The sequence below is a fragment of the Leptonotus elevatus genome, chromosome 9, assembly GCF_054856555.1.
Source record: "Leptonotus elevatus isolate MCC_2025b chromosome 9, RoL_Lele_1.0, whole genome shotgun sequence".
Lineage (NCBI taxonomy): Eukaryota > Metazoa > Chordata > Actinopteri > Syngnathiformes > Syngnathidae > Leptonotus > Leptonotus elevatus.
The window spans coordinates 19,455,394-19,482,622 of NC_141247.1; the positions used below are offsets into that span (position 1 = coordinate 19,455,394).

Consider the following 27,229-nt stretch of genomic DNA (forward strand, 5'->3'; position numbering starts at 1 on the left):
CAGTTTTCTAGTTTAGATGCACTTTGCTATCCACTACGCCTTGGGTACCAAGAGCCACTAATTTGTTGCAATCTACTGAAATAACAAACTTTTTTTTCAAATGATCTTTATATACTCATGTGGTCGCCGAGGGCTAGCTTGTAAAATTGTGAAAAGTGCCATTGGTTGGAACTGGAAGAAATCTTTTGCCCTTGGAAGCTGCGATGATTGAAAAGCTTTCAACATAATAGCTAAGTGCTGTCACTCTATTTTGTTCTAAACACATCACTGAACTTCCTAAATGGACCGAAAATTGTTATCGTTTCTTTATTGGTATTTCTGATTAAGGACTGGAAGGAAATGGAATGTTTTGGCGACATAATTATTTTGACGTTAATGAGTATTGACATCATTTACGCCTACTTTCATTATTATTTTGATATATATTTGATTGATCGGACTGCTCTTTGAATTAATTTAGTGTTTATGATGTCTTCTGCTCTACTTAAAGCGACATAATCAAATAATCCTGATCACTTCTAGCATAACCTAGAAACGTTATTCCCTTATGTGTGATGAGGTGTGCCGAAGAATCACAGAATTAAATTGGAATAAAATGCACAACCGGGGTCACCATTCCGGTCCTTGGGGGCCACTGTGGCCCTAAATCCTGCAAGTTTGAGGTGTTTGCGTCCTCCAGCACATCCTGAATGATCCGGATCGTTATCAGGCTACTGAAGAGTTCGAGGATGAGTTGATCATTTGGATCAGGTGTGTTGGAGGAGCAAAACATCTAAAAACATGCAGGATAGGGGCCCTGGAGGACTGGAGTTGATGACCCCTAAAAAAAATATTAGAATGAAGTTTGCTATGCAAAAAGCCTGTTTACGCTTTTTTTTTTTTTTCAAATCAAGTACAACAGCATTTTTTTTGTTTACTTTTCATGTACAATACACTACATAACTGTTTAAACTTTTTTGTCAACGTTTAGCTAATTAAGAACTTTGTTTTGCTTTAATTAGCACTATATTTTGACTGCATGATGAATTGAGTAGGTTTATATCTTCCCTATACGTTTAAATAAAGCATTGAAATTCAAACGTAGCATGACGTTCGAGTGGCTTAAAATACTGTCATACAAATATCGGTTTATTGTTTGTAATGAACTTACTGGAAATTGATCATGGCGGTACGGAAAAAGTTTGAGATGCATTTAGAACGATCTTTCAAACTTTTAGTACATTGGTTATCCCTGTAAGAGAGCATTGATAAATCTGGCCATGTAACTTTTTTGTCAAGAAAATGTGTAGCCTATACATTCCCTTCATATTACACATTCCCTTTGCCACTTGCAGCTAAAAAGACAAATACAAATGAAGTTGAACTCAAAATATGGCCAGGGTCGCCTCCAAATTGACTTTGCAGGATCTAAGATCATTTCTTCATCGTCTTGCAATAAACTTGCTTGAATACATTATTTTGTGAAATCTGTTCGTGGTGATACTGTTAACGGACCTTTTTTTATTATTTTTTATTGGTATATTTACTGATTAAATCGTCAAACCACGTCGTTTAAAGGCAATCATTTCTTCATTTTGGAAGGGATATCAGTTGTAAGAATCTCCTGTGGACACACGAAGGCGCCATTTTCTCATCACGTGCGGAGATCAATAATCTCTAAACGTTTTTAAAGCACGTACTTTACATCGGATTTTTATCTAATCGGGCGGCAGGGCGGGCGCGTGTGAGAGTCCCTATCGGGACGCACAGGGCGCGCACACACGCGCACGCTTGTAATGAAAGGCGCTCACAAGTCATCTGCCTTGGAGAGCGTGAACAGTGAACACAAGTGCAGTCTTTATATAGATGGCAGGGTGGGGGGGAAAAAACCCAACACGGGACTCGGGGCTGCTGCGTGTGCAAGAGTGATGAAGCTCCATCGTATCCTTCCAATACGCACCGGAGGTCTCACATGGGCCCCTTTAAGTAGTACTCGGCTCGGTACCGTGGACCGGAGGACCTTCGTTGACACTTCGCCTGCCAACTTCTTTCCCTGAATGGCGTCGAACTCTCAGTACTGCTGCCCCGACATCACACGCGTCGGAGCGCGCTTTTGGATTCGGACCACCAGAGAGTTCCAGACTCCCTCTGGTGAAGTCTAATTTGTTAAAACGCCACTCAAAAGAGGGAGGAAGACGTCCGCTATGGTCGCCGTGCCCTGAGGGGAGATGGATTTGGAGGCGAGGGAGCTGAACGGCTCCGCTTGTTTGTCCCGGAATGAGAGCGACGCGGGTCTGAGCGCCTCCGCAGGGTTGTCCACTGCGCTGGCCAGCGTGCTGATCTTTACCATCGTGGTCGACATCCTGGGCAACGTGCTCGTCATCTTGTCCGTGTACAGGAATAAAAAGCTTCGGAATGCAGGTGAGAAAGTTGAAATAGACGTTGAGTGGGGAGGAACATTTGTGCCCCCCCCCCCCCTCCCCCCTCCAGTACCTGCACCCTAAATTTAAGATTTGAAGACCAAAATCCAGAATTTATCAAGTGGGATTTGCAGGAATCATTTGTGACAGTCGTCGGGTCACTGGTCAGGACGTCTGTCTTTAGAGTTCTGAGGTTCCGGGTTCAAATCTCACATGTTTCTGCATGATCGGATCTCCCCGTGCTTTCTTCTCCAGGTACTCCGTATTCATGTTGGGTTCATTGACGACTTTGAATTGTCCATATGTGTAAACATGAGTTTGAATGCTTGGTTGATGTGCCCTGTGATTGTCTGGTCACCTGCTAGGATAAATAAGTGCTATATAGTAAATAAATGGGTTGAAAATCACGACTAAACTCAATAACAATTATGACTGCTTAATATTATTACTGTATCATTTTTAGCAACGAAATATAGAGCTTATCAAGTAAGATACATTATGATAATTTATGGAAAGAAAAAAAACTTAGCAGCCTGTTAAATCAGTTTCGCTATTTCTCCTTATTTGTATTTTTTTTCCATTTTATTTTACCATTTGGTATTCATTTTGCATTGTAACCCACAGCGAACTTTTTGTAGAGTTTTCGCCATTTTTGAATAGAGAATATCGATGCTTGTTTTTTTTTGTGTGTGTGCCTGTAAATCGGCAGTTTGACGCCAACAATTGGGTTAGCTTTTTTGTACTATGAAAAGTGTTTTGGTTGTGACTTTTGCCGTTTGTCTATGATGCCGAGCCCCAACATGGAGCCGGGTGACGTGCATCTCCTCGGTGAGGAATGAATTCTAGAGGACATATGGAAAGGGATGAGAGCCTGCGCTAAAAATGGATGGAATTAAAATGATAGAAACGACAGTAAATGGGACAAGAGATTTGTACCATTCCTTTTGTTTGTATGTTAAACACCAATTAACAAACAGCTATTAAAAAAACTGCAGTTGTTTGTTTATATTTAAACTTCAGCTCCTGCAGCAGACATGTGTGACGTCACTGATGCTGCGATTGAAAGATTACAATATCATAAGTTGAAACTGTTACCTTCAGATGGGTTCAACGACTTTAAATGTTAGCGGTAAGCAGCTCGGTTGCACCTAAATCTTCTATTAACTCATTCACTGCCATTGGCGGCTATAGACGTCAAAAATTCATTTGAACTATTTCTATTAGTTTAACATTTTTTTCCCCCACTTTTGTTAACAAGAGTATGAAAACCTAGACATTTTTGTTTTATTGTACATTTAGAAGAGATATAAAATTTGTGATTAATCGTGAGTTAACTAGTGAAGTCATGCGATTAATTACGATTATAAACTGACGGCCCGAATTTTTATAATCTTTTTATTTTTTTTAATTGTTTTAATCTTTTATTAAAATAAAATAAAATAACTAGTGAAGTCATGCGATTAATTACCATTAAAAATTGTAATTGCCTGACGCCACTAATTTGTAATAATCTTTTCTTCTTTGAAAAAAAAATTTATTTAAAAAAAAAGAAGAAATTAACAAAAGTGGATTTTTTTTAAACTAAAATAAATAGTTCAAATGAATTTTTGACGTCTATAGTCGCCAATGGCAGTGAATGGGTTAAAAAGCTCATTATGTGACTTTGAAGTCAATCCTGCGCTTGACAGACTGTTATCTAAAGTGAGTCCTTTTAGATGTGACGGAGTTTCCGCAGCCTTGCCGGTCTTCTGTCACATCTCTCCATAAATAATAACACGCCCTTCCCTCCATTTGGCTTTATCCTTGGTCCACCATCCCTGATAAATTAAATCCTTCCTTGTATTAGGACCTGCAGTGGCTCACGAGTTGCCAAGGTGAGGGACTGTTGCATCACTTCACACGACATCATATCATGTTGTCATACACTTGAGGGGTCCCAGGAGCAGTGTGAAGGTGAGCAAGATGTTTATTAGTCACTTTTTTCTTACTTTTGAGAACATGCAGTCCTTCGAATGACCCTCTGTCTCAATTGGCCACAAAGTCCTGCCATTGTGGCTTTTAGGATATTAGTTGCTGGGCTCTAAAAATAAATAAAAAAAACCATTAAATTATTTGGCAGGGAAGGTCAGTGACAGTATGTTTTCATCCTGCTATTGATGGTCAAACTAAATTAGAGCGACGATGTGGAAGAAACTAAAACTTTTAGTTTCCATTAACGGGTATTATCAAAACAAAGCACGGCTGTGATTTATTATGCAGAACAGAACACTTAGACTAGTTTACACGGAGCGGTACAGTTCAGATCAGGTCAGTTTTATTATGTTACTTTCATGGTTGAACCAGATTCTTGTGCTTTTTCCAAGGGACGAATTAGCTGCTAGCAATCGCTGCGCCGGCTACATAGATGGAAAATTACACAAAAAGGAGACAAATTCCAATTCATTCTTGGTGGCAAATGTAATGGCTTATTCTCTTTCGACCAATCAAAAGTGCACGGTGACTAGACTAGGATATGCTCCAGCTCACAGCAACCTTGCAAACAGGATAAAGAGTATGGAGAATGGATGAGTGGATGAGTGGACCAATGAAAGGAGAGCAGTGTTTTAGCTCCATGACTGATATCATCTTTATCACATTTAGTCTTCTCCGTCACTTCCCTTCACTTCATTTTAACGCTGGGTGTCGTCAATTGCGTTCTTTATCAAATGTACATCAGTTGGCCCCACACGGCAGACAATAGTGGGGGTTCCATCTACCCATTTATATTTGAATTTTCAACAAATGCGAAAATAAAACTGAATGGAAACGCTAGAAATTTGCAAGGTCGTACGTTTTGACCGGATATTACATCACAAAGCAATGTCAGACGATAAAGTAAGATATGTTGGGGGGGGGGGGGGGGTGTCAAAACAGACATCTTTTAGAAATTAATTAAATAAGCGAATATTAATGCAATTTTAGATGGAAAACCGCAAAGAAATGCTACGGTTTATCAAAAATTACAAAAGCAAACTCATACGACGTCATCGCACCGCGCAGTCGCTTCCTGTTCTTCTTTTTTTAAAGTACTAGTGGATCACATCTCTACGGTGTATACTGCCACCTACAGCGGCGGAGTCCCCTTTCAATATTCGCAAAAGAAGAACAGATGGAAACGGGCATAAGCCGCATGTCCATTTTGCAAATTTTCAGTAAATTTGCTTCAAAAATTTGAAACAATTGGATGGAAACCCGACTAATGGTGAAAGCCCAAAAGCAATCATCTTTAGTCAATAAAATACCACAACCAAAACACTACCTACAGCACATGACGCCAAAATTGTGCAGGAGAAAGTAACGGAGCACACAACAAACCCTAAAACGCTCTGCCTAGGAATTTCACAGCCAAAAACACTGGTGTCTAAAAAGGGATAGATAAATAAACATTAAATGACAAAAAGGGGTTTCATTCAATTCATGTTTCTTACAAGTAGGTTGACATTCATCCATTTTCTTTAGTGTTAGCGTTCGTGTCGTTTCGCATTCTAACAGAGCGATAATATTTGTGATTGGAGCGTGTCTCTAACCTGCAACATAAATAATTGTTGCATGAACTGATGAAGCCTACTCGGGAAGAGAGGTGAAACGTCTTCTAGGACAAAGAGAGCACTAGTCCAGAATGAAAGGACCTGGATGAATCAAAATATCAAAAAGCATGCTAGGGTTAGCCTGCTTGGCCTCATTAGTGTCATGGGTGGGCTGGAGTCTTTCCTGGCCGACCCTTGAACGGAACTTGAATGGGTCCCAGCCAATCGCAGGTCACATATAAACTAACAGCCAGAGAGGTGGGCGCGACAGTCGGGATACTCTTACGTCATCGTCAGTCCGTCAATATTTCATTTGTAATCATTAATCCGTCATTCGTCGATTGCTCAGCAAAATGAGCGTCCGTCAATGTTTCCATCGTTCGACGTGGGCATCCATCAATGCTCCGGAAATCCGTCAGCAAAATGGCCCGTCCGTCATTGACGGATTGAAGGTTACAGTTTCCCATCAATTGGCAATCGTCAACAAAATGGCTGTCCGTCATTGTCAATATTGACGGAATGCCCACCTCTGCTATCAACCATTGCAACTTTGCGCTGTTCAATCAATTTAAAGTCTTCAATTAAAGGAAACCTACTCAAAGCAGAGGAAGAACAAGCAATTTCCACGCAGGGTTGTTGTTATTAATTTCTGTTGTTGCACTTATTTGTCAATATGTTGCTTTTAAAGGTTCTGCATTGAAAAGACTAGACCGTTTGCGCCATGCCACCTCAGTGAAGGTTGTAAAGTCTTGTGAGAAGCCAATGACCAATCGTCGTTTTCGCGCAGTGATGCTAATGAGGACATGAGAAGCAGGCGGCGGTATGTTAGGTCAGAGAGTGCTTGGAATAATGAGCTTTTACAGTTTCAAATATATTACATAACAAGATGGTCTCCTATATTCACGTGCCAAAAGCGAGTTGGCAAGAAGCGTCGCACCAAGGGGGACAATTTGATTATCGATTTTGAAAGAAAATCACACGGTTGGCTGGTCTCGGACAAGAGCGCCGTGGGTAAAAAGCCCCGTTGAGAAGTCTTGCATGCGAGCGGGTGGGCTGGTAACATGGCGTCTGTTGCACATGGACACTGTACACCAAAACAAGGAGGACTGACTGATGAGCGCAGTCATGGTAGTTTACAGTTTTCTCATTTAGTTGGCATGTGCGAAAGACTCCATATTCACTCCTGGGGGCTCTCCGTCCTTTTCCTTTCCTTTCCGTTACTTCTCTGAAGTGAATGTATTTTGCAGCACTGTCTGCGTCTCAACAAACTCTGCTCTGTTCTTAAGAACCTATTTATAGTGTCGGCTTTTTCATATGAATGTTTAATTGTACAGATTTCCTTAAAGGAAGGCAAAGTCTTGGAACAAAGCTGTACAAGTTCTCGTTGGTGTTTAGTTCATCTCCTCTTAAGAGCTGGCTGCGTTTCGGAGTTGTTATACAGCAGTCCCATTACAAAGACGATTGTTTAGTACTGTCACCTCGTAGCGAAAATCGGTTTGGACTCTTGGAAGCTTGAGTTATTCTGTTATATAAACTGTGGCAAATCCAGGTCTAGAAAGTAAAAACTCTGCCACAGATTGGCTTTAGCTTTCATCCGGCAGGTAAATGAGTTTTTACCTAACAAACTATGGCAGGGTTTTTACTTGTTGGACCTGGATTTGGCACCTCTGAAACCGCAGGCGTTACTCTCTGGTCCTCAAAGGCCGGAGTCCTGCAAGTTTGAGATATTTCCCTCCTCCAACATACCTGATTGATATCATCAGCTCATTAGCAAGTTCTGCAGAAGCCTGATAACGACGATGATCTTGACGGAAACATTTCAAACCTGCAGAACCGGCCCAACCGGCATTTGATACTCGTGGTTTCAGAGGTGGCAAATCCAAGTCCAGACAGTAAAAACCCTGCCACAGTTTAGAACCGGCAGGTAAACAAGCTCTTACCTACTGGTTGAGTAGAAGCACCAGTGGCTAAAGGCAAACTGTGGCAGGGTTTTTACTTTCTGGACCTGGAATTGCCATCTCTGAAACCACAGGTGTCAAACGTCGGTCCTTTAGGGCCGTAGTCCTGCACGTTTGAAATATTTCCGTCCTCCAACACACTTGATATATATCATCAGCAAGTTCTGCAGAAGCTTGATAACGATCCAGAGCTTGACAGAAACATCTCAAACCTGCAGAACCGGCCCAACCGACCAGGAATGGGGAGGACTGATCTAAACATGCAGGACTCAGGTCCTCGTGGACTGGAGTTTGACTCCTATGGGTTAAATGAAGACTCTAAATGTGATGGTCGTTGCAGTAATTGATGAGATATGAAAACATGTTTGGCCCCAGATGAGCACAGGACAGAGGAACAGCAGAACTGGACCCAATGTTCGAAGTTTGGGGGTGATACGGGTCAGGTTGAGCTGTTGCCGATTGGAGGGAGTGTTCGTGCCAACAGACACATTTTGATCCACATTCAGTGCAGGAGAAGGTGCTATTTTTCTTTCTTTCCAATACGCATTTTAGTTCGTAAGTTTTATTATGAAACACAAATCACAGTGTTGGGTTTTCCCTCAAGGGAAGATTCTTTCTCATTTTTTGCACAATATTTAGGCCTGTGTGTGGAATACTGTAAATCTACTGTAAAAATTATTCTCCCAAGCTCGTCTACCTCATTCTTTTAGTGTCAATGTAAATCTGCTAAATATTTGTGTTTCTCTCTCCAGAATGCACCGCTGCGAAAAGCTTTCTCTTTAAACCCCAGCTTTACAGATGAATCCTACTCTCATTCTGAAACTAACATACATGTTTTCGGAATATGACAACACAATCACGAGAAGAACATGCGAAATGTGCATTTGAGGCATGTCAAACTTAATTCCAAAACCAAAACTCCAAGCAAACTTTGGATTAACATTTTGGCATTTGAAGAGATATTGGGGCGTGACATGGAATCAAATGACTGACCTGTCATGCCTCTTTGAAGTGTTATTTTGTAAAGGCATGGTGTATTATTATTATAATCTGGAACTTTGAGTGAAAATATCAGTGCTATTGATGACACTCGGGAAGCACTCTATGCATGAGTCCAAGTCTAATAACAATGTAATTTTCTTTATAAACGCATGGATCCCTTCTGTTAGCAATGTTTTGTGTTTATTGTGCAGGCCAGACCCATGCCATGTATCAAAACAATTAAGCCTGCACGCAGGCCAGGAGTTTGACTGACAGTCTTTTAAACGTTCACATTTAATCATGGACTGGATTTCTTAAGCACTGAACTTATCTAGTCATGAAATAAATAAATAAATAAATAAATAAATAAATAAATAAAACAAATATAAGTATATAAATAAATAAAACACATATAAGTATATATAAAAAAAAAAAGTCTACTGACTGACGAAGAATGGCATTTTATTGCTATGAGACGTCGATTTGAAATTGATTAATTGTTCAGCTCTCGGGCGCTCTAAAGTGCCAAAATGGCCGAGGATCTCCAAAGTGACCGTTAACGGGGGGCACGTGACACTGCCACAGTGGGGTGTTAAGTTACGATGTCCCGGTGGGGTTAAACTAACTAAAAATACACTCACAAAAAGGGTTCAGAGGGAACAGATGGTGGAAAGAATGACTTGTGCTTGAACTTCCACGTCAGGCGCTTCATGTAAATGTGGGGAGGGGCTTATTTATTTATTTATTTTAACTCATAATACAGCTTATACGCTGTTGTCACGAATAAAACCTCAACACTGGGGTGTCCCAGAGGGTTCGAGGAGTGCAGTGGGGGTTAATTGAGTTATTGGACTGACTGAGTCAAACCAGGCCGGACATCTTAAATTGACAGGACAGCTCCTTGGTGAATATCACTTAAGATGTCACATTAGATATGTCATAATTTCCAGGCAGCTAAATAAAAGATGACATTTTATTTATTTCTAATGTGGTAAGCATGGAAGTAGTTAGAATAATCCGATGAAATCACATCAGTAAAGAAAACGACAATCGCATTATGCTGTACTCTCTTTCCATCCGCATGCAGTAACTGGTAGGGTGGGAAACATTTACTTTACTTTAACCGACTTACTTAAAACAGGGTGTTTTTCTAGAAGCAAAACAAAAAAGTTTTTGTGTTTTTTTTTTTAAAGTACCAGTGCCGGTAAATATAATTTTGAGTATACCCACTTCTCCAGGGACCAATACACCACTGGAGGCAACAATAAGGTGTTGCTGGCATTCAGTCATATTAAAGGAATGCTTTACGGCGCTCTTAGGTTAGTTGTGAGGTGAGACTGAGGGGCAAATATAAAAACCAGAGAAGCTGAAGAATCATGTGCAGCCATGCAAGTTGTCTCGCTGTATGTTTATCCTTCCCCATTGATGTGAATTGTGTCTTTGTTTTTGTTGTGTCTGTCTTTCCATTTTGCACGGCTCACGCAATGTGCCATTAATATGCCAACATACGCAATCTATTTTTATACCGGCATGCAAGCTTGTAGGCTAGAAGGGAGCGAATGAGTCAGGTTACACCCCCCCCAATATATATGTATATTCTGAAATATTGTTTGTGATGAGCTCCTGTGGCGGATGAGGATCATGTGGCGGTCAAAACTTTTATAAGAATAAAAATACAAAAGGGCAAAATCCAAAGCAAGAAGCAGTCAACATGCAAATGCACAATATTTGCTTCAAGGAATAAACAAAGACAGGAGACGACACACAGACTCATTACATAACAAGAAACTGGTGGTAAGGACACAAGGGAATGTAAATAGCTTGAAAAAAAACCCCACTTGAGGCCTTTTTATTTCCAACATTTTTTTAAGATGTTCCTGACAAATACACAGAAGGCACAACCCATAGACTGTATAATAAGAAATTAATTCACATAGTAGCGAACATGACTTTACTATCCAGTATCCTGCTCGATGCTAAGCAGTTACACTATTCTAACATTTTACTGCACTATACAACAATGACAATTGGCAGCACAGTGTTTGAGTGGTTATCAACTTTGCTTCTGAGGTTCTGTGTTCGATCCTTGACTCTTGTCATCCTGAGTGGAGTTTTCATGTTTTCCTTTTAGCTATGCTCCGGTTATTTTGTCTATATATAATGTATATTTTTACAATAACATAAATATTACCTGCTTACTTTAGATTAGTGTTGTTCAATTCTGCGTTGTATAGTTGTGATGGCGTTTCTTACCCCTTTCATGGAGATCAACAGTAAAAGGGGGGACTATAGCTAACTGTTATATTTGTACATTAGCACTAGCGCTAGCACAACATGAGAGGCTGGTCTATCACAGTCCGTTCCTCTTACTTCTACTACTTCTTCTCCTTGTCAAATGATGTTGGCGATTAAACTGTTTAAAAGTTGAATTGCTACATATACAGACTTTTTTAAGAACAGTGATGGAAGTCGTGTGTAAATAAATTGTCCCTATCTTCCCAGCTGTGTTTTAGTACTTACCTAATTCTCTTGACAATAAGGAGGAGAGACGGTTGAGCGGGCCAAAGTTCAGGCTGTAGGCCAGCCCGCCCAGTCAGTGCAGACGCTAACACTGTGCCGCAGCATGTCAGCCAGAATTCAAACCCCTGCACAATGACAAATGCGCATAGCGAGTTGAGTGGCACAAATGCAAACTGACAGGATTTTCCAGTGAGCTGACTCAAGAAGGAAGAACAAATTTGTTTATTTTTATTTTAACAAGGCTGAGCGACGGCCTGGGCTGTTTTTTTGATGCTCAGCTAATACCTGAATTGGGGCCACCGTTGAGAAGATACTAATGGTAAAAAACAAAAGTATTAAAGAGATAAATATTTAATTTCATTTTTATTCTTATATCTTCATTGGAATTCATGAAAAGCATTTCTACTCTTTTAATTTACGCTTGCTGAAACATTTAGAAGGCTCTTCCAGTGTTAAAATAAGCACATTAATTTAAATTAGCTTACTTTAGCTTGAGATATATATATATATATATCTCAAGCTAAAGTAACTAGAAATTAATGTTAGCAAGCTTACCTTCAAAAATTGTAGAGATAACACATTTTGTGCGTGATTACTGATTTAGCACAGAGCTATTCAACGTAAAAGAAAAAAATGCCAGAAAAAATAGTATGTACTGTATTTTTCTTGGTATGGTTCCTATTTAAGTGGTTGGTGCCCCACCATTGTTTTGCACTCATGAAAATGCTACTGAATTAGCCCATAAAATACATAGATAAAGCAAAAGCCGGATTAATGAAGGGTGAAAGGATCGTAACAGGCTTTGGCAAGCCATCATGTTGAGAATTAAATTATGCACTATCTACAATGAACTCCTTTTTCCAATTCCTTTTGTCTGACTGTTCCGATAACGTTTGGACCACTTAATTTATTGAATGATTGATCGAGATTATTTGCAAAGTAGGTGGACAGTGACTATGTTAACCAAACAAACAGACATGTTCTTCTTTCTTTCTTTTTGGGGGGGGGGGGGGGGGGGTGGCTACTTATGTGTTTTTGAGCTGTTCATGGACTGTAGAATGAATTGAGACGCCACTGTATATTATCTCCCTTATCTGATATGCAATCTGACACAACATTACAATTGATTTATATTTTATCTTCCTGGCCCAGTAACAGCTGCACTGTAACAACATCAGACGTCATTTTCTATGATTCATGCCCTCTGAGATGATCCAGTGTCACGCAACCTCCAGCTTTGACCTAAGGAGGACAGGATAATAACACACACGACAACATTAAAATCATAATCCATATTTGTGTGTCTGTGTCCGTGTGTCTGTCAGTCTTCCAACGCAATTTCCTCACAAATAGATGTGAAAAGAAAAAATATATATACAGTCTGGATTATGAAATGCAAATTTGAATTTCTGGTATTGTTTATATGATTGTGTAACACACTAACACACCATTGAATTAGGTACACTGCACGAAATCCGATTCAAAATCTGCATTCAAAAATGTGCATTTACATACATAACTATGCTTGTCTCTAATCAACACTGCTAGAGGTATTCATTTACGTTACGGTCTGCTTGCATTGGGGCCAAGTGAGGCCCACAGGATCCAGCTCCTAAAGTTTGCAATTCATCCACATAGAAAATGTTTGATCCTCGCAGGAAGGTCAGAGCCAAGATTTGAACTCGGACAGCATAACCGTGAGGCAGACTTGCTAACCACTTCCGTGCCGCGCTGGCTATAGGCAGTTCAAATTATGCAAAATGCATCCTAGCAACTGTGCCACTTTCCTCTTTAAATGCAAGGCACATTCTTTTCTCCTCATATTAAATCAGTTCATATCAAAGCAGAGGCGGAAACACTTTCGTCCAAATCAGCTATTTGCGATCCTAATCAAAATCCTGACTTGGTCTTTAAACGGCTATTTTGCCCCTCATTTAACTTTACACAATCTGAAGGCAATATCCTCTGAGGATGGGATTTTTATGACGTGAAAATGACCGATTACTTTCTTGTTGCAAAATGTGATCTTCAAGGTGGGCCTTGAATTGAATGTAAAGTTCATCCACAGCAGCCCATTAAACACGTTTTCAGTAAACTTTTTTTTATGGCATCAGAAAGTGTTTTAATGGACTAGAAATAAAAAAATGTAAAGCATGTTTTGTTAAAATGACGCTCGAAAAGAATTAATCAGAATGTCATGCTCAGACTACTGAGGCTGCATATAACATATTATTGCCCAAAATTTTTTGAATGATCAAAGTTTGTGACTATCATCTTTTTTTTCTTCTTTTTTTAATCATTGCTTTGTTAAAAACAAGCCTGAGGTTGTGTAACCACTTTTTCTGAGAATTCATCCCCGAGCATTCATGAATGCCTCAGACATTTTCCAGAGTTAATAATAAGAGAATTCAAGATGGGCTTTCCGTAAGAAGTGAAGACACAATTGACAAAGCACAACTAGCAATGATTTGTCAAAGAAGTCTCAGATTAAAGTCAAGATGGTACTTGTTCGCAGGCTCAATCCCCAAGGGATCTGTTTTTACGCATTTCCAGTAGTTTATGGATGTTGCATAAAAGATATTTGTTGTCAGTTGAGGCTATGATCGCTTGAGCCTGATTCTTGGGCAAAACAGGTCCCAGATGGCACAATAGCCTCAATTATATGAGAGGAAGTCACAGTTAGACTTCCAGAGTCACAGTTTGAGGGAATCTGTCTGCTGTGGCTATTTTTGTTCTGTTGTTTAAATGTTTAAGCATCCTCTGTTTCTCCAGGCAACATCTTTGTGGTGAGTCTGTCAGTTGCGGACCTGGTGGTGGCGCTGTACCCCTACCCTCTGGTCCTGACGGCCATCTTTCACGACGACTGGACCATGGGGGACCTACACTGCCAAGCGAGCGGCTTCATCATGGGCATCAGCGTCATCGGCTCCATCTTCAACATCATGGCTATCGCTATCAACCGCTACTGCTACATCTGCCACAGCCTGCAATATGACCGCGTGTTCAGCCTGAGGAACACCTGCTGCTACCTGGGACTGACCTGGGCTTTCACCGCCATCGCCACGGTGCCCAACTTCTTTGTGGGCTCGCTGCAGTACGACCCTCGAATATACTCCTGCACTTTTGCCCAGACTGTTAGCTCGTACTACACAATCTCAGTAGTGGTCATCCACTTCCTGATCCCGCTGCTGGTGGTGTCCTACTGCTACCTGAGGATATGGGTCCGGGTGATCCAAGTGAAGCACCGGGTGAAACCAGAGCAAGGGGCCAAGCTAAAACCAAGCGACGTGAGGAACTTCCTGACTATGTTCATGGTTTTTGTGTTGTTTGCCGTTTGTTGGGCGCCGTTGAACTTCATCGGCTTGGCGGTGGCAATAAACCCAGCAAAGGTTGCACCCAGTATACCGCAGTGGCTCTTTGTCACCAGCTACTTCATGGCGTACTTCAACAGCTGCCTCAATGCCATCATTTACGGACTACTCAACCAAAACTTTCGAAAAGAATACAAGACAATTCTCCTTGCTGTGTGCGTCCCACGTTCGCTCCTGGTGGAAACCTCCAGATGTGCCACAGAGGGCCTAAAGAGTAAACCCTCAGCTGCTGTAACAAACAATAATGTAGCAGAGATAAATGTATAGCAGACTGTTGTCCTGAGGGAAATCGGGAATCTTGTGTTCAACCAGTGCCTTTAGACATGGCAGTAGTCACGCCATTCATTTTCTATGGCACTTATCCTGTTCACGGTCACAACAGGCGAGCAAAAGACAGACTCCTCCCTGGACTGTTGGTCACTGAGTGTGAATCAATCCATACCTCTACAGCACTGGTTCTCAAACCCGGTCCTCGAGCATCCCTATCCAGCCTGTTTTCCATGTCTCCCTCAGCCAACACAGCTGAGGATCATTATTGAGGCTTCATGCAGAGCTTGCTGATTAGCTGATCGTTTGAAACACCTGTGTTGGCTGTGGGAGACATGGAAAACAGGCTGGATAGAGGTACTCGGGGACCGCGGTTGAGAACCACTGCTTTACAGCATAGGTCTCAAACTCTGGTCCTTGAGGGCCACAGTCCTTCATGTTTTGGTAAATGGTACTTCATTAATATATAGCGCTTTTCCACTTTACATTCGACTCCTCATTCACCTACTGATGACGTAGCATCAGAAGCAACGGGGGGTTCAGTATCTTGCTCAAGGATACCTCCAGGGTGATCACAATGGCATGGGATCGAACCCATAACCTCTGGCTTTTAGAGGTTTTAGATGATTTGCTTATCAGCAAACTGCAGAAACCTGATAATGATCCTGATCATTTGATTCAGTTGTGTTAGAGACGGAACATCTCTAAAACATGCAGGACTGCCGCCCTCAAGGACCTGAGTTCAAGACCTATGTGCTACAGTGTGTGAACCACTACATTACCAATGATGCATTTATATTAGAAGTTAGCCAACCAAAAAAAAAGCATCAGATCACCCAAAGACTGGACAACCGAAAAGCCCATCAAACACGTGCTACTGACTCACAGCATCTTTTGGTCGGATCCATTATGAGCATGTCAACAACTAAAGAAAGAGAATAAGTGTGTGTTTTGATCTTTTTAAGTGCAATCTTTTATCCATCCAATGTGGGATTCATTCAACACTTAGCTCAGATCCCAAAGATTACACGCCTGCTTGGAATGTAGTGGCCAAGAATATTAAACGGTGGATGTGCAAATACAATGAATGTAATACTGCTGTAATATTTCATCATCTATGCATATAGATGTCAAACACAAGCTTTTTTTCACTGAGAATGTGGACTTCATTAACTCGTTCACTCTCAGCAATTTTCACTGAAGCAACCCGCTTCGCTCCCGGCTGTTTTACTGGATTTTGACTGATTTTGCAAGGCCCACAGAATATTGTGTTCTATTGCTATAAAAACATTGAACCTACCAAAAGAAAGATTAGAGTTTCTTCTTTCATCAGGTATAAAAAAAAAAAAAATTTGTATCTGGTTTCCGTTTTTCAGCATTTAGCATTAGAATATAGCTAAGTTTCATTATTATTCTTCACAAATCTGTTTTTAAAAAAACACTGGGGACATAGCTTTTTTCCAACATGGGCCTGGTTGATCTCTTATACTCTGCTGCCACCTGCTGGCCGTTTTTTGTAATAACTACCATTGATTTAAGTGACCTCTTCCGATCAGAGGCTGCATCATACGTTTTGGGGACCATGGCAATATTTAAAATAAAACATTTTATACGTTTTGGGGAGCAAATGACTTGATAATAGCTTTGATACTGTTGGACTTCTGTGGTTCCAATCCATTAAAAAGTATAATTCCTCAAATGATTTACTGCTGAAAACAAAACTCCTCAGGGTTTTGCTTCATACACACGAACCAAATTAAAAAGCAGATGCTAAGACAAGGCATACATTCATGCATATTAAAAGTCAGGCAAAGAGGCATGATATAAATCAGGGAGCCAGTGGTGTGTTTACGTGATAATGCATAACTTCCCAACAATCTTATCTGTGGTTCACCTCACAGAAAAGCCCCAAAGATTTCTTGAGATAAAACATGAATGACTCATTTCCATTTTGCAATTTAATATTCTCAGCACGTTTTACCATCAGCTCCATTTTCAGGTTTTCTACCACTAAGCTGCGACTAAAATCAAATGAAATGTTTGTAGAAGCGTAGGATAATGCCAACGTGACTCAAACTATGTTTTGGGTGCAGATGCTGTCACTTCGCAGAGCAACAAAATGGCTTAAACCTGTGCGCACAAACTTTGGAGTCAGCATCTGTGATGTGGAAAAGAAATATCCAACATGCCAGTGCAAGGTCAGCCACAGATGAGTGGCTAAAGGAGCTCCGGGGAGGATGACGGCCTCGGTTGTACCACACCAAAAGAGTCACAGATTAATGGCAAGGGTCATCCTTCCTCCTCCACTCCCTGCTATCACACTTTACTCCTCTCATCTATCGACATAGACAAACTCCTCCCACTCACCACTTGTCGCGCACGGGGTCCTAAAAGGTGGAAATTAATTTGTTCCGGCATGTTGAAATTGAACAAGTCCCCTTACAAAGTTACATTAGAAGTTTGCAGCCAGTTAGTCAATCAATTTCCTGAACAACTTTGGTGTGTGCTTTGTGCATTTAACTAACGTTCTGCTGAGGGTTCAAAGCATTACCCGCCCTTATATAAGCTTGGAGTCTAGCCGTTTCGCAATATGTACGTCCATGTGATCTCGTGAAATTTCATCAGTCGCGGGCCGCCCAAGTAAGTTACCGTTGCAAAGCAAGAACATTTGGAATTAGTATTTTTTTCCCCCTCTCTCTCTTTTTGAGAGCTCCGTATTATTCATTCGGCAGCCCTCCCGAGTCAACCTGTTATAAATCCAAGACCCTTCACCTTAATTGGATACTTCAGTGCCGCCAGAATTGTGAAGTTGCCAGGAAACCAGAAGAAGGACCAAAGGAAGGAAATATGACGCAAAGTGAGATCCAGCACCAACCAGACACAAACCTCCACCAACAAAGTTACAAGTCCAGAATCTTTCACCCACCCAAGATAGATCTGAATTCCAACCGGATTTGTTTCGGAAATTAGTGCTGTCAATATCGGATATTTTTAGAATAGATCAATCTATCGATTATTCAATTGATTAATCGACTAATCTAATTCATTTTAATTTTGCATTAAAAAGCATTTTTTGACTCAATCAATGACCGAACCGGTAACATCAACAACAACAGCAATCCACTTCTTCTTTTTTTTTTTACCATATGAATACAGAGTACAAAAGAAACACCAATCACTGGTTAATAAATTAAAAACAGATGTTTTCAAATGCCGTATTTTGATCAAACACAAAGGATAATTAGTGTTCTTTCATGAAGGACTACGGAATACCCGGGTTGTTGTTCTTGTCAGCTAGCTTAAACCAAGGATGCATCTGTTGTTACTTGTGAATGCTCGCTTGTGAAAATATCAGTATAATAAGTAATTATAAGTAATATTATATAAGTAAACAGCCATTCAAATTCTCAACAAGATTTGTGAAGAACGTTCTTGAGTACGCACTTGGTGAGTTCACAACACAGTGCACTGCGTTCTTTATATTGAGAAACAGCCTCGGTTTCTCATAAACTTTTGAAAATCGATTTGGATGCATTTGACCTCTACGTCATGTCATTCAATAAAAGCGCTCAGTTGTGCGACTACTTCACATCATTGAACGTTTATCACAAAGCCGCTCATGCAAAAATTGTTTCCAAGGATGATGGCAAGTGATCACGCTGAAAATAACCCCCCGAAAAAAGGTAATTAGCAAGAGATAAAAGAGGATTTGGAAAACTGACGCCTCTAACACAATTAGCACAAAATGAAAGCGCAATGAAGCATTTTGATGGACTTGATGGCCTTGCAACGATGCAGCTCGTCTTGGCACGCAGGCATTTCTACAGCTCTTGCACACCATTGCATTTTACAGTAGCACACGTCTCTGCGACTGCAGTCTCCTAATGGATTTGTGCATCAGATTTAGTCCTCCATGTGTTCTCATGCATATAATGTGTTCATACATGTCCCAATGGGCTTTAGGTGTCATGGGTCCAAGGAGGCGAAACATTGTTTGCATCAAATGTTTTGACTTATTTTTTATTTTAGATGGATTCATCTAGAGCCGTGGGGATTTTGTGTGATAGTGTTTAAATAACTTAATGAAGTCTTCCCATGCTTGTTTCTTGAAAATAGCGCAAGACGTTTTTATTTGTTGGCAGATCACCAACAAAAACGGCACAGTATCGAGATATGATCTCAGCTACGTCAATTTGTTATTTGACGAATACCAGAAACATCTTGTGCTAGCATAAAATGAAGAAAAAAATGGCGGAAAACAAAAGCAGCCATCTTGCTCTATAGCATTTGGCAGTAAGCCTTGAAAGTAGGTTTGATGCTTACAAATTTGGTCAAGGACTTGGGGAAAATCAGCTAACAGAAATTGGTTGACACAAACATTTCTGCCACGAAATGGGGGGCGGGGCAACTATCCAAGTACAGTAATTAATGGAATATTGATTGGATAGTAAATTCTTAAAATATTTATTAGTTATTAAGTCATTCCCTCACAGCCATTTTCACTCAAGCAACCCCCGTCTGCTTTACTGGATTTTGATGGATTTTGCAAGGCCCACAGAATATTGTGTTCTGTTGCTATAAAAACATGGAACCTACCAAAAGAAAGATTAGAGTCTGTTCTTTTATCAGGAAAAAAAGTATATTTGTATCTGTTTCAGTTTTGCAGCAATTAGCATTAGAATATAGAATAAAGTTTCATCATTACTCACAAACCTGTTTAAAACAGTGGCGAAAATAGCTTCTTTTTTTAAACATGGCCCTGGTTGATCTCTTATACTCTGCTGCCACCTGCTGGTTGTTTTTTGTTGTTGTAATAACTACCATTGCTTTAAGCGACCTCTTCAGGTCAGTGGAGTGAAGGACAAAGTATTTAAAACGTATTTATACGTTTTTTTGGGTTTGGATGAGTTAAGATGGGGAAAACAAATTGGTATAGAAGAGAAGTGGCAGATTAACACATTTTAATGAATTAAATGTTGCATTTTAAGTGGCATTTACTGGCGACCAAATGGACAAGTACTAAAAAAAAATTAAAAATATGAAATTGCATTAAACAGAGCACTTAATTTCACTGTACAGAATCACAATAAAAATGAAGCTATTCCCGTTTGTAATGTTCCACTCCTCTGGGACTATTGCATATCAAAGCCTGTTGTTTTTAAATGACATCCAAAATAAGATGGCAAACGTCACAGTGGTACAACTTTCCGTCTCACAGTCCTTCACAAACAAACTTTTAATTGCGACGCGTATACTCAGCTGCCAATCTATTTATATAAACATTTTATCCTAAGTCGCTTAGAACACGTTCGAGCCAAACAACAGGTGTAGCGTGCGGAGCCTCATTTGACTGCAAGCATGGAGGAAATGAAGAATCCAAAAGGCCATCGCTGGAACCATGGGAAATCCTATTCGCAAGGTCAGAGGTGCCAAGCCAAGAGGGAAGCCAACCCATTATTGAACTTCCAATTCTATATACTCTAATAACGTTGAGAACATGACCTTTTATGAAGCTCCTCTTTTTGACGTGGTTGTTTTATTAAAATTTCTAATCCCACCATAATGGGGGCGATCATGTGGCCGGAGACAGTTGCAGCTGATCCCTAGCGCCATCTAGTGGTGAACTAATAATTTATTCATTAAAAAAAAAACTGTTTATGTCAATAGTATGCAAAAAATATGTTAAGTAATCACTAATTATCTTACTATATTACTTGGCTGTAGTCTGACTTTACTAGAGCTGCCATGTTTCGCCGCCACAAGATGCCCAAAGGACAACTTTGCGAATGTAGTTAGCCTGTGAGGTTCCTGCCTCGAGTGTCGGACCCAATGGGTCGACCGCAGCTTACCTTCCAAGGGTAGTGCCTGCAGGTGGTCATCACTAACTCCCGTGATTCGGACCCGTCGCTTGACACATTTGCTCTCGCAAGTTTTTCTATCTTTTTATTTTTATTTTTTTTACTAGCTCCTCCTGCTAGCTGCTCTTGTTAGCCACTCCAGCCTATGGCTCCGACTTAACTTCCGCTAGCCGCTCTTGTTAGCTGCTCCGGCTAATTACGGCTCGCTCGGTCTTTCGGCGTCGCTCACCGGGCTTTACAACAGCTCCCAAGTCGCTCGTTGAGATGCTCGTTTGCTCACGCAAAATAAGAACTGGTGGTAGGCTTGCAAAATGTGGTCTGAGCCACCGTAGTGTGCGTGCTTCTGCGTGCTTCTAATGCTAGTCTTTGACCACTAGATGACGCTAAGGACTACACACTGGGTCTTTAAGCTTGTACTGTGGAACCTCCAAAGTCAAATGACCTAAAAATGGTACAATTTGGAGTTCAACCAAAGTTTTGTGGACAACTGTACTTCAAAAAGTGAACCACACGAGTTTTAGAGTACTGTCGTTTTGTGCCAATGATGGTGAAGTGCGATTATATCTGTACAAAACGTATTCAAACATAATGTCTGGCTGCTGGCTGTATGAGTAATAAAATTATAGCAATTAGTTCCACAAATAAATTTTTGAACAAGCAGATCTTAATGTAAATAAGCAGCCCAAAAGGCTCATGACAAGCATGAAAATGACCTGGAAACTTGCCAACAAAAGTCACATTTTAATTTGACTGTGTTTTACAGACCATAAATTTAAATTCCATCAGTACCCTGATGTAACCGCAGAGCTAGTACAGACATTTTAGTGCCATGTAATTACAGTAATACAAATAAAACACCACAAAGTGACAGCATATCTTAGATAGCACTTTCCTGTTCTCTCTCCATTATCTGTCTGTCAGTGCTCTAGTGAGTAGTTTTAAGGAAGTTGGAAATCAATCTTAAACATTTCTTGACAATAATATGTTACATGTGACCTTACTAGTCTAAAAATGACATTCTGATTAATATTACATTTGTGGAATATGAGTTACGCAGCAAAATCCAGCCATTTTTATCCATCTCAAGGGGCGGCCATTTTGCCACTTGCTGGCGACTGAAGATGACATCACAGTTGCTCAGGGCTCAGGTAACAACCAATCACAGCTCAGCTTTATGAAACAGGTGAGCTGTGATTGGTCGTTGCCTGAGCAACATTGACGTCATCTTCAGTCGTTCGCAAGTGGCAAAATGGCCGCCCCAAGAGATGGATAAAAACGGCTGGATTTTGCTTCATAACTCATATTCCACAAATGTAATATCAATCAGAATGTCATGTTTAGATTAGTGGGGCTGCATTGAATATGTTATTGTCAAAACATTTTTGGGGGGGTTGACTTTTCCTCTAAAGGCATTACTTCTAATAAAAGTTTGTGATTGCAATTATATGATCTCATTTTGTTTCAATCAATTAGAAGAACATTTGCCACCATTGCAGAATAGATAAACAATGCTACCAACAAACATCTCATATCGTACATTATTTATGATCCAAAAATTGATATAATCACTTGTTGAACATCTACCATGATAATAAAACAACCTTAAAATAATTCCTGTTCTATTTTGCAATTCTTGGCATCTACGTTTCTCTTCTCAACAGGTTTGTGTCTTTTGTGTGCCCTTTTTATCGGAAATGCGTTTTGAGGAACCGGCTGAGGAGCCGACCAGCGAGAAAAGAAGCCAACTGGAGCAGAAAGTGCTGCTCCACTGGGGAGATCAACACTGCCAGAAAAACAGTCAGTACGCCATCTCTAAATTTACAAAATTCAGTCGTGTTGTCAAGATAGCAAAAAATCCTACATACATACACATTCTTAGTATTTTTATGGATTCAAAATAATATTGGGCATATTCAACATTTATTTTTTTCAGGCTGTATTATACCACATACAGTGTCTTATATATATTATATATAATATACAGTCTTAAATGAATGAGGCAATGCATCTCCTTATCTTGTGTCGACTCCATTTGTGCTAAAGTAACAGTTTAAAGGTTTAAAATGAAGCATGAATAAATAAATACATGAATAGGTGAGCCGGTGTTGTCAATATTTGCAATAACGGTGCAGAAAGTGGTGGAACTGACTTTTGTCTTATTCATTTCTGATGCTTGAAGTACAGTCAGAAGTCAGTCTGCAATGAGCCCAAAAATAATTTAGCGTAGCCTTGCAATAACCTCCATCCCTAAATGAACTCCGATAAGATCCTCATTGTCATTTGTCAACGCTTGAGCAATGAAGGGGACTAATAAAGTCCTTTTGACAGATCTACATCTATCATACCAAGGTGATGGAGTTTATTGGAGAAACTAAATATGGGCCTGCCACCACCTCATATGATTTTATATTAATTACATCCAACAACATTGTGTAATCTTAGTTCAATTAAGTCAAGTTCACGTGCCAATATTACTTTCAAAGCCACCTCATGTCTTATTAACAGTAAGAAAAATGGAGAATGAATATCTGATTCAATGTACTTATTTTAAATGGTTCACCTTCAGTTGTTTTTACATATTGATACCAATATACATGTACAGTATACAGATAGTTAGTTCAAGGAGGCTGAATGCATGTAGCTCTGCCTGATTATGGTGCCTCTTGGGAATGTGTCACATTGACTTTCATCGACATCTCATGACTCAACAACTACTTGCAAATTGCAACTGACCCAATCAAAATGAGATTAAAAGGGGGGGGGAAAAACGTGATAAAAGTCTCTCAAAGGGCATCAATGTTGAGTCCCAAATTAAAAATTTACATTTATTTTCTTTCATATATAATCTTGTTGACGTGTTCATTCAACTTTTACTATTAATCAATAACAACAACAGCAACAAAACGTGCCATGTTTTTTTGTTTTGGTTTAATTTGTGTAGTATATATGCCAAGCCTGTAAGTGGCGCTGTAACATAAAGTCACCAAAACAGCGAAGAGGAAGTCCGTCCGACCGACACAAACAAACTCACAACAATGGCGCCGAACTTCGCGAAGAACGGGAAAATTGAGTCATTCACGTGGACTAACGACGAGGTTGAACTTCTGCTCCGGGTAACGCGTGACTTCAAAACGGCAAAACTGCGGGAGAATGTTGACTGGGAATCCTGGCCGTTAAAATATGCTGACGTAACGGACGCATTTCTGGCAAAATATCCGAGGCATCCGATTGGCAAGGATTTCCCTCACCACGCCAATGCCATAACGAAAGCACAGATCACCGCTAAGGTAAAAAACATTCGAGTAAAATACAAACAGGCGGTGCAGACTGGACGCCGACATGGCCACGGAAGCGCGGTGCTATTGTTTTTCGAGCTGTGTGAGGACATTTGGGGGAGGTCGCCTGGCACGTGTCCCGTAGACGCTGGTAACGACACGGCGGACATACAAGAACAAGAAGAGGACGTAAAAGAAGAAGACAAAAAAATAGAAGACTTTAAAAAAGATGTCATGAAAGAAGATGTCATAAATAAAGATGTCATGAAAGAAGATGTCATGAAAGAAGATGTCATAAATAAAGACATAAAAGAAGAAGACATAAAAAAAGAATACATAAAAGTAGAAGACATAAAAGAAGAACCGTCTTCCAGTTCATCTCCCACTTTGGGACTTTCTACAGATTCGCCACAATCAGTCGAAAGCAACGATATTCCTCCTCCTGCAGTTGTAAACCAATGCAGTGCCTTGCCCCGGGTAGGTTTACTCCGTAAAACAGAAACGTTTTTTTTCCGAATAAATTTTGTTTGTTCTTTTAACCAGTGGATATTTTTGCCGTAACAGGTGCTGTGCCAAAGTAGTTACCTGCGGGGGGAAACTTGTATCCCCTGCCGCGTATTTCAGTAAACGCATGAAGACACGTGTGTTTGTGAGTTTTAGAAACAAGGATATGTAACAAGTAAGATAATATTTAATCACAGATAAACAAAAGAAATTCTGCAATGGACTTTAGGTGCGTTCAATAACCACGCACGCAGTAGGAAATCTCACTATACATCGAAAAAGCTCAAACGACTGATTAATGTTAATATATTTTCGGTTTTCTTCCACATGTTTGAAGTGTTTGAAAAATCGCCACTTTTATGTTGTAAAAGTTATAATATCCCGGGGCAGGTGATACACATTTCTTTTTCGTGGGGTAATTACTTTGGCACAACACGCTTTTGCTAGCGCTATTTTTGCCTTGAATGGCTCTGATTGGTCAATCGCCGAGCTTTTCATTTTGTTTTGTCATCAAATATAGGCTACTATAACCATAACTATAACCCTCAAGGCATATAGGCTGTTGTAAAATAAATAAATAAAAATACCAACCTGGATTTGAACCTGTGACCCTGCACTTATTATGCTACAAGCTAGTACACATTCACTGGCACAGAATTTGTACGGCGAGGTGGCGAGGTTATTTTTAATTTTAATTTTCTTTAGCTTATAAGAGATGTTCCAAATTACAGCCTTTGCTTCTTCTTTTTTTCATGTCATTCTACTACATTGCAATATCAATTTGAATTTGATGAATTGTTCAACCCCGATGACATTATTTTTTTCGGATTTTGTTTTTTTTCTCAAGGCAAACCTGAGCAACCACCACAACAGCCAGCTGAAAAGAAAAGGTGGACTTGACCCCGAAGTGCCGGAAGACCTGCAACTAAAGAAGAGGATGTTGAAGCTAATAGAGGACTCGTCGAGACAGAGCGCAGACGCCATGCAGCAGATCACTGCAAACATTTCCCACTTGAACAACGCAATACAGGAAGGCTTTTCACTGCTGAGGCAATTATTAGCACAGTCTCACAGTAACAGCAACGGATCGTCCATGGCTATGTCCCCGCGTGACACCAAACCATGTACGTGCGCACACAATACATCAACAAACCATTCTCACATTGAGGAGCCACTGCAGCACAACTGCGTCAATGGGACCGACCATTGTTATTGTTGTCGACGGTGTTAGCGCACGCTTTCGTGAGAACTCGGTCTGCCCTGTCGGTGACTCGGGAAGATGCAAATTTGAAGTGAAGACGGGAATGCGAGTACATCATTCTATTCACTGACACTTAAAAAAAAAAAAATATGCTTAATGTCACATTGCTCCCCTTTTGTTTCAGCAAATTAGCTCTCTCCACCCACTTGTCTTGTCCTGTTGTCTGTCTGTATTTTGTTCCATTTTCCATTAACAGTTTTGTTCTTAACTTGATAGTTGTGTGCTTTTTTTATTCTGCTACCTTGTGCCCCCTCCCCCTTTTTTTGTTTTAATAAAGACTCTTTTGCGTCCCTTGCTTTCTTGCCTACTCTTGGGTCAGCCTCATGCCTGCACACCACTACGCAAAATCTCCAAACGTGACAGAAGTAACACATTTTTTTTTGAATATGCCTTTGTTTTGAATTGCCTGGCCAAAAAGACTGATATTGATGGTGTTGTTTATGTATTTTTATTCAAATACATGTTTCAAAAGGAAAACTGAGATTTACAGTTATTTCACAATGGTGTTTAGATTGAGGCATTTTTATGAGTGTATACAGTATATATATATTTTAGCAGAGCATGAATGTATTGTACATTATCACCCAGCATGGAAAATTCATCAGCACCCCTCTTATTAGCCCTTATAGCGGGTTGACATGCGATAATTGTAACAAAATGGCATTCATGACTGCTGTACATTTCACAAGTTTTACAGTGCATTAGTCCGTGTAAAGCGAGCTTTAGCTCACACTGCTCAATCATTTTGCATACTTTTATTTTTTAATTGTGGCATTTCACAATAAAAGCCTTCCCAAAAAAGTTTATCTGTGTACCTAAATTCTTCCACGTATTCAAAAAATGAGAATACTTTGAATATCAAATAAGAAAAATGCATTTGTTTTCAATATGGTTGAACAAATCCTTGGATCAGTTTTTCTGATATATTAAAACAAATACATATAACTCCTGATATTGCCCTAACTACATTCCTTCCTGTTCTCTTCTTCCTCAATTTCCCTCACTGTACCTCGAGCCTGCTTGTTCTCTTTTTCCAGAATCACTCTGACACATATAGGTTGTAATGTACACACTTTTTAATTGTTAAATTCACCATCAGACTTGTACACCTTTTATTAAATTATTTTATGGTCTTTCTTATTGTGTGTTGTATGAGTGCTGTGAAAGGTGACCGTAAATAGAATGCTTTTATTTTAATTATTTATTTAGTGCTCTTAAAAGGGAAAAAAATAAGGACATTTTAATTATGTGTACGTTGCAATCTTGTGA

At 40.0% G+C, this 27,229-nt stretch overlaps 3 protein-coding genes across 4 annotated transcripts in view; 2 read left to right on the forward strand and 1 right to left on the reverse strand.

Moving 5' to 3' along the window:
* The window catches only part of LOC147168685 (uncharacterized), a 37,907-nt gene that overhangs the window by 7,796 nt on the left and 2,882 nt on the right, over window positions 1–27,229 (reverse strand). Inside the window, exon 2 of one of the 2 annotated variants that reach the window (XM_086084563.1) lies at window positions 11,425–11,549. The gene's annotated coding sequence lies outside the window, so the exon portion shown is untranslated. Of the gene's footprint in view, window positions 1–4,387; window positions 4,487–11,424; window positions 11,550–27,229 lie in introns of those variants that run through there. The other variant, XM_086084565.1, reaches the window with a different exon arrangement.
* On the forward strand, window positions 1,719–16,511 carry mtnr1c (melatonin receptor 1C). Its single transcript, XM_086084562.1, has 2 exons — window positions 1,719–2,400; window positions 14,197–16,511. Exons 1-2 carry the CDS (start codon window positions 2,208–2,210, stop codon window positions 15,060–15,062), a joined length of 1,059 nt encoding a protein of 352 aa, XP_085940688.1. The 5' UTR covers window positions 1,719–2,207; the 3' UTR covers window positions 15,063–16,511.
* LOC147168687 (uncharacterized) lies at window positions 23,909–26,764 on the forward strand. The gene is made up of 2 exons (XM_086084140.1): window positions 23,909–24,672; window positions 25,547–26,764. The coding sequence occupies exons 1-2, from the start codon at window positions 23,956–23,958 to the stop codon at window positions 25,928–25,930; spliced, it is 1,101 nt and encodes a 366-aa protein (XP_085940266.1). The 5' UTR covers window positions 23,909–23,955; the 3' UTR covers window positions 25,931–26,764.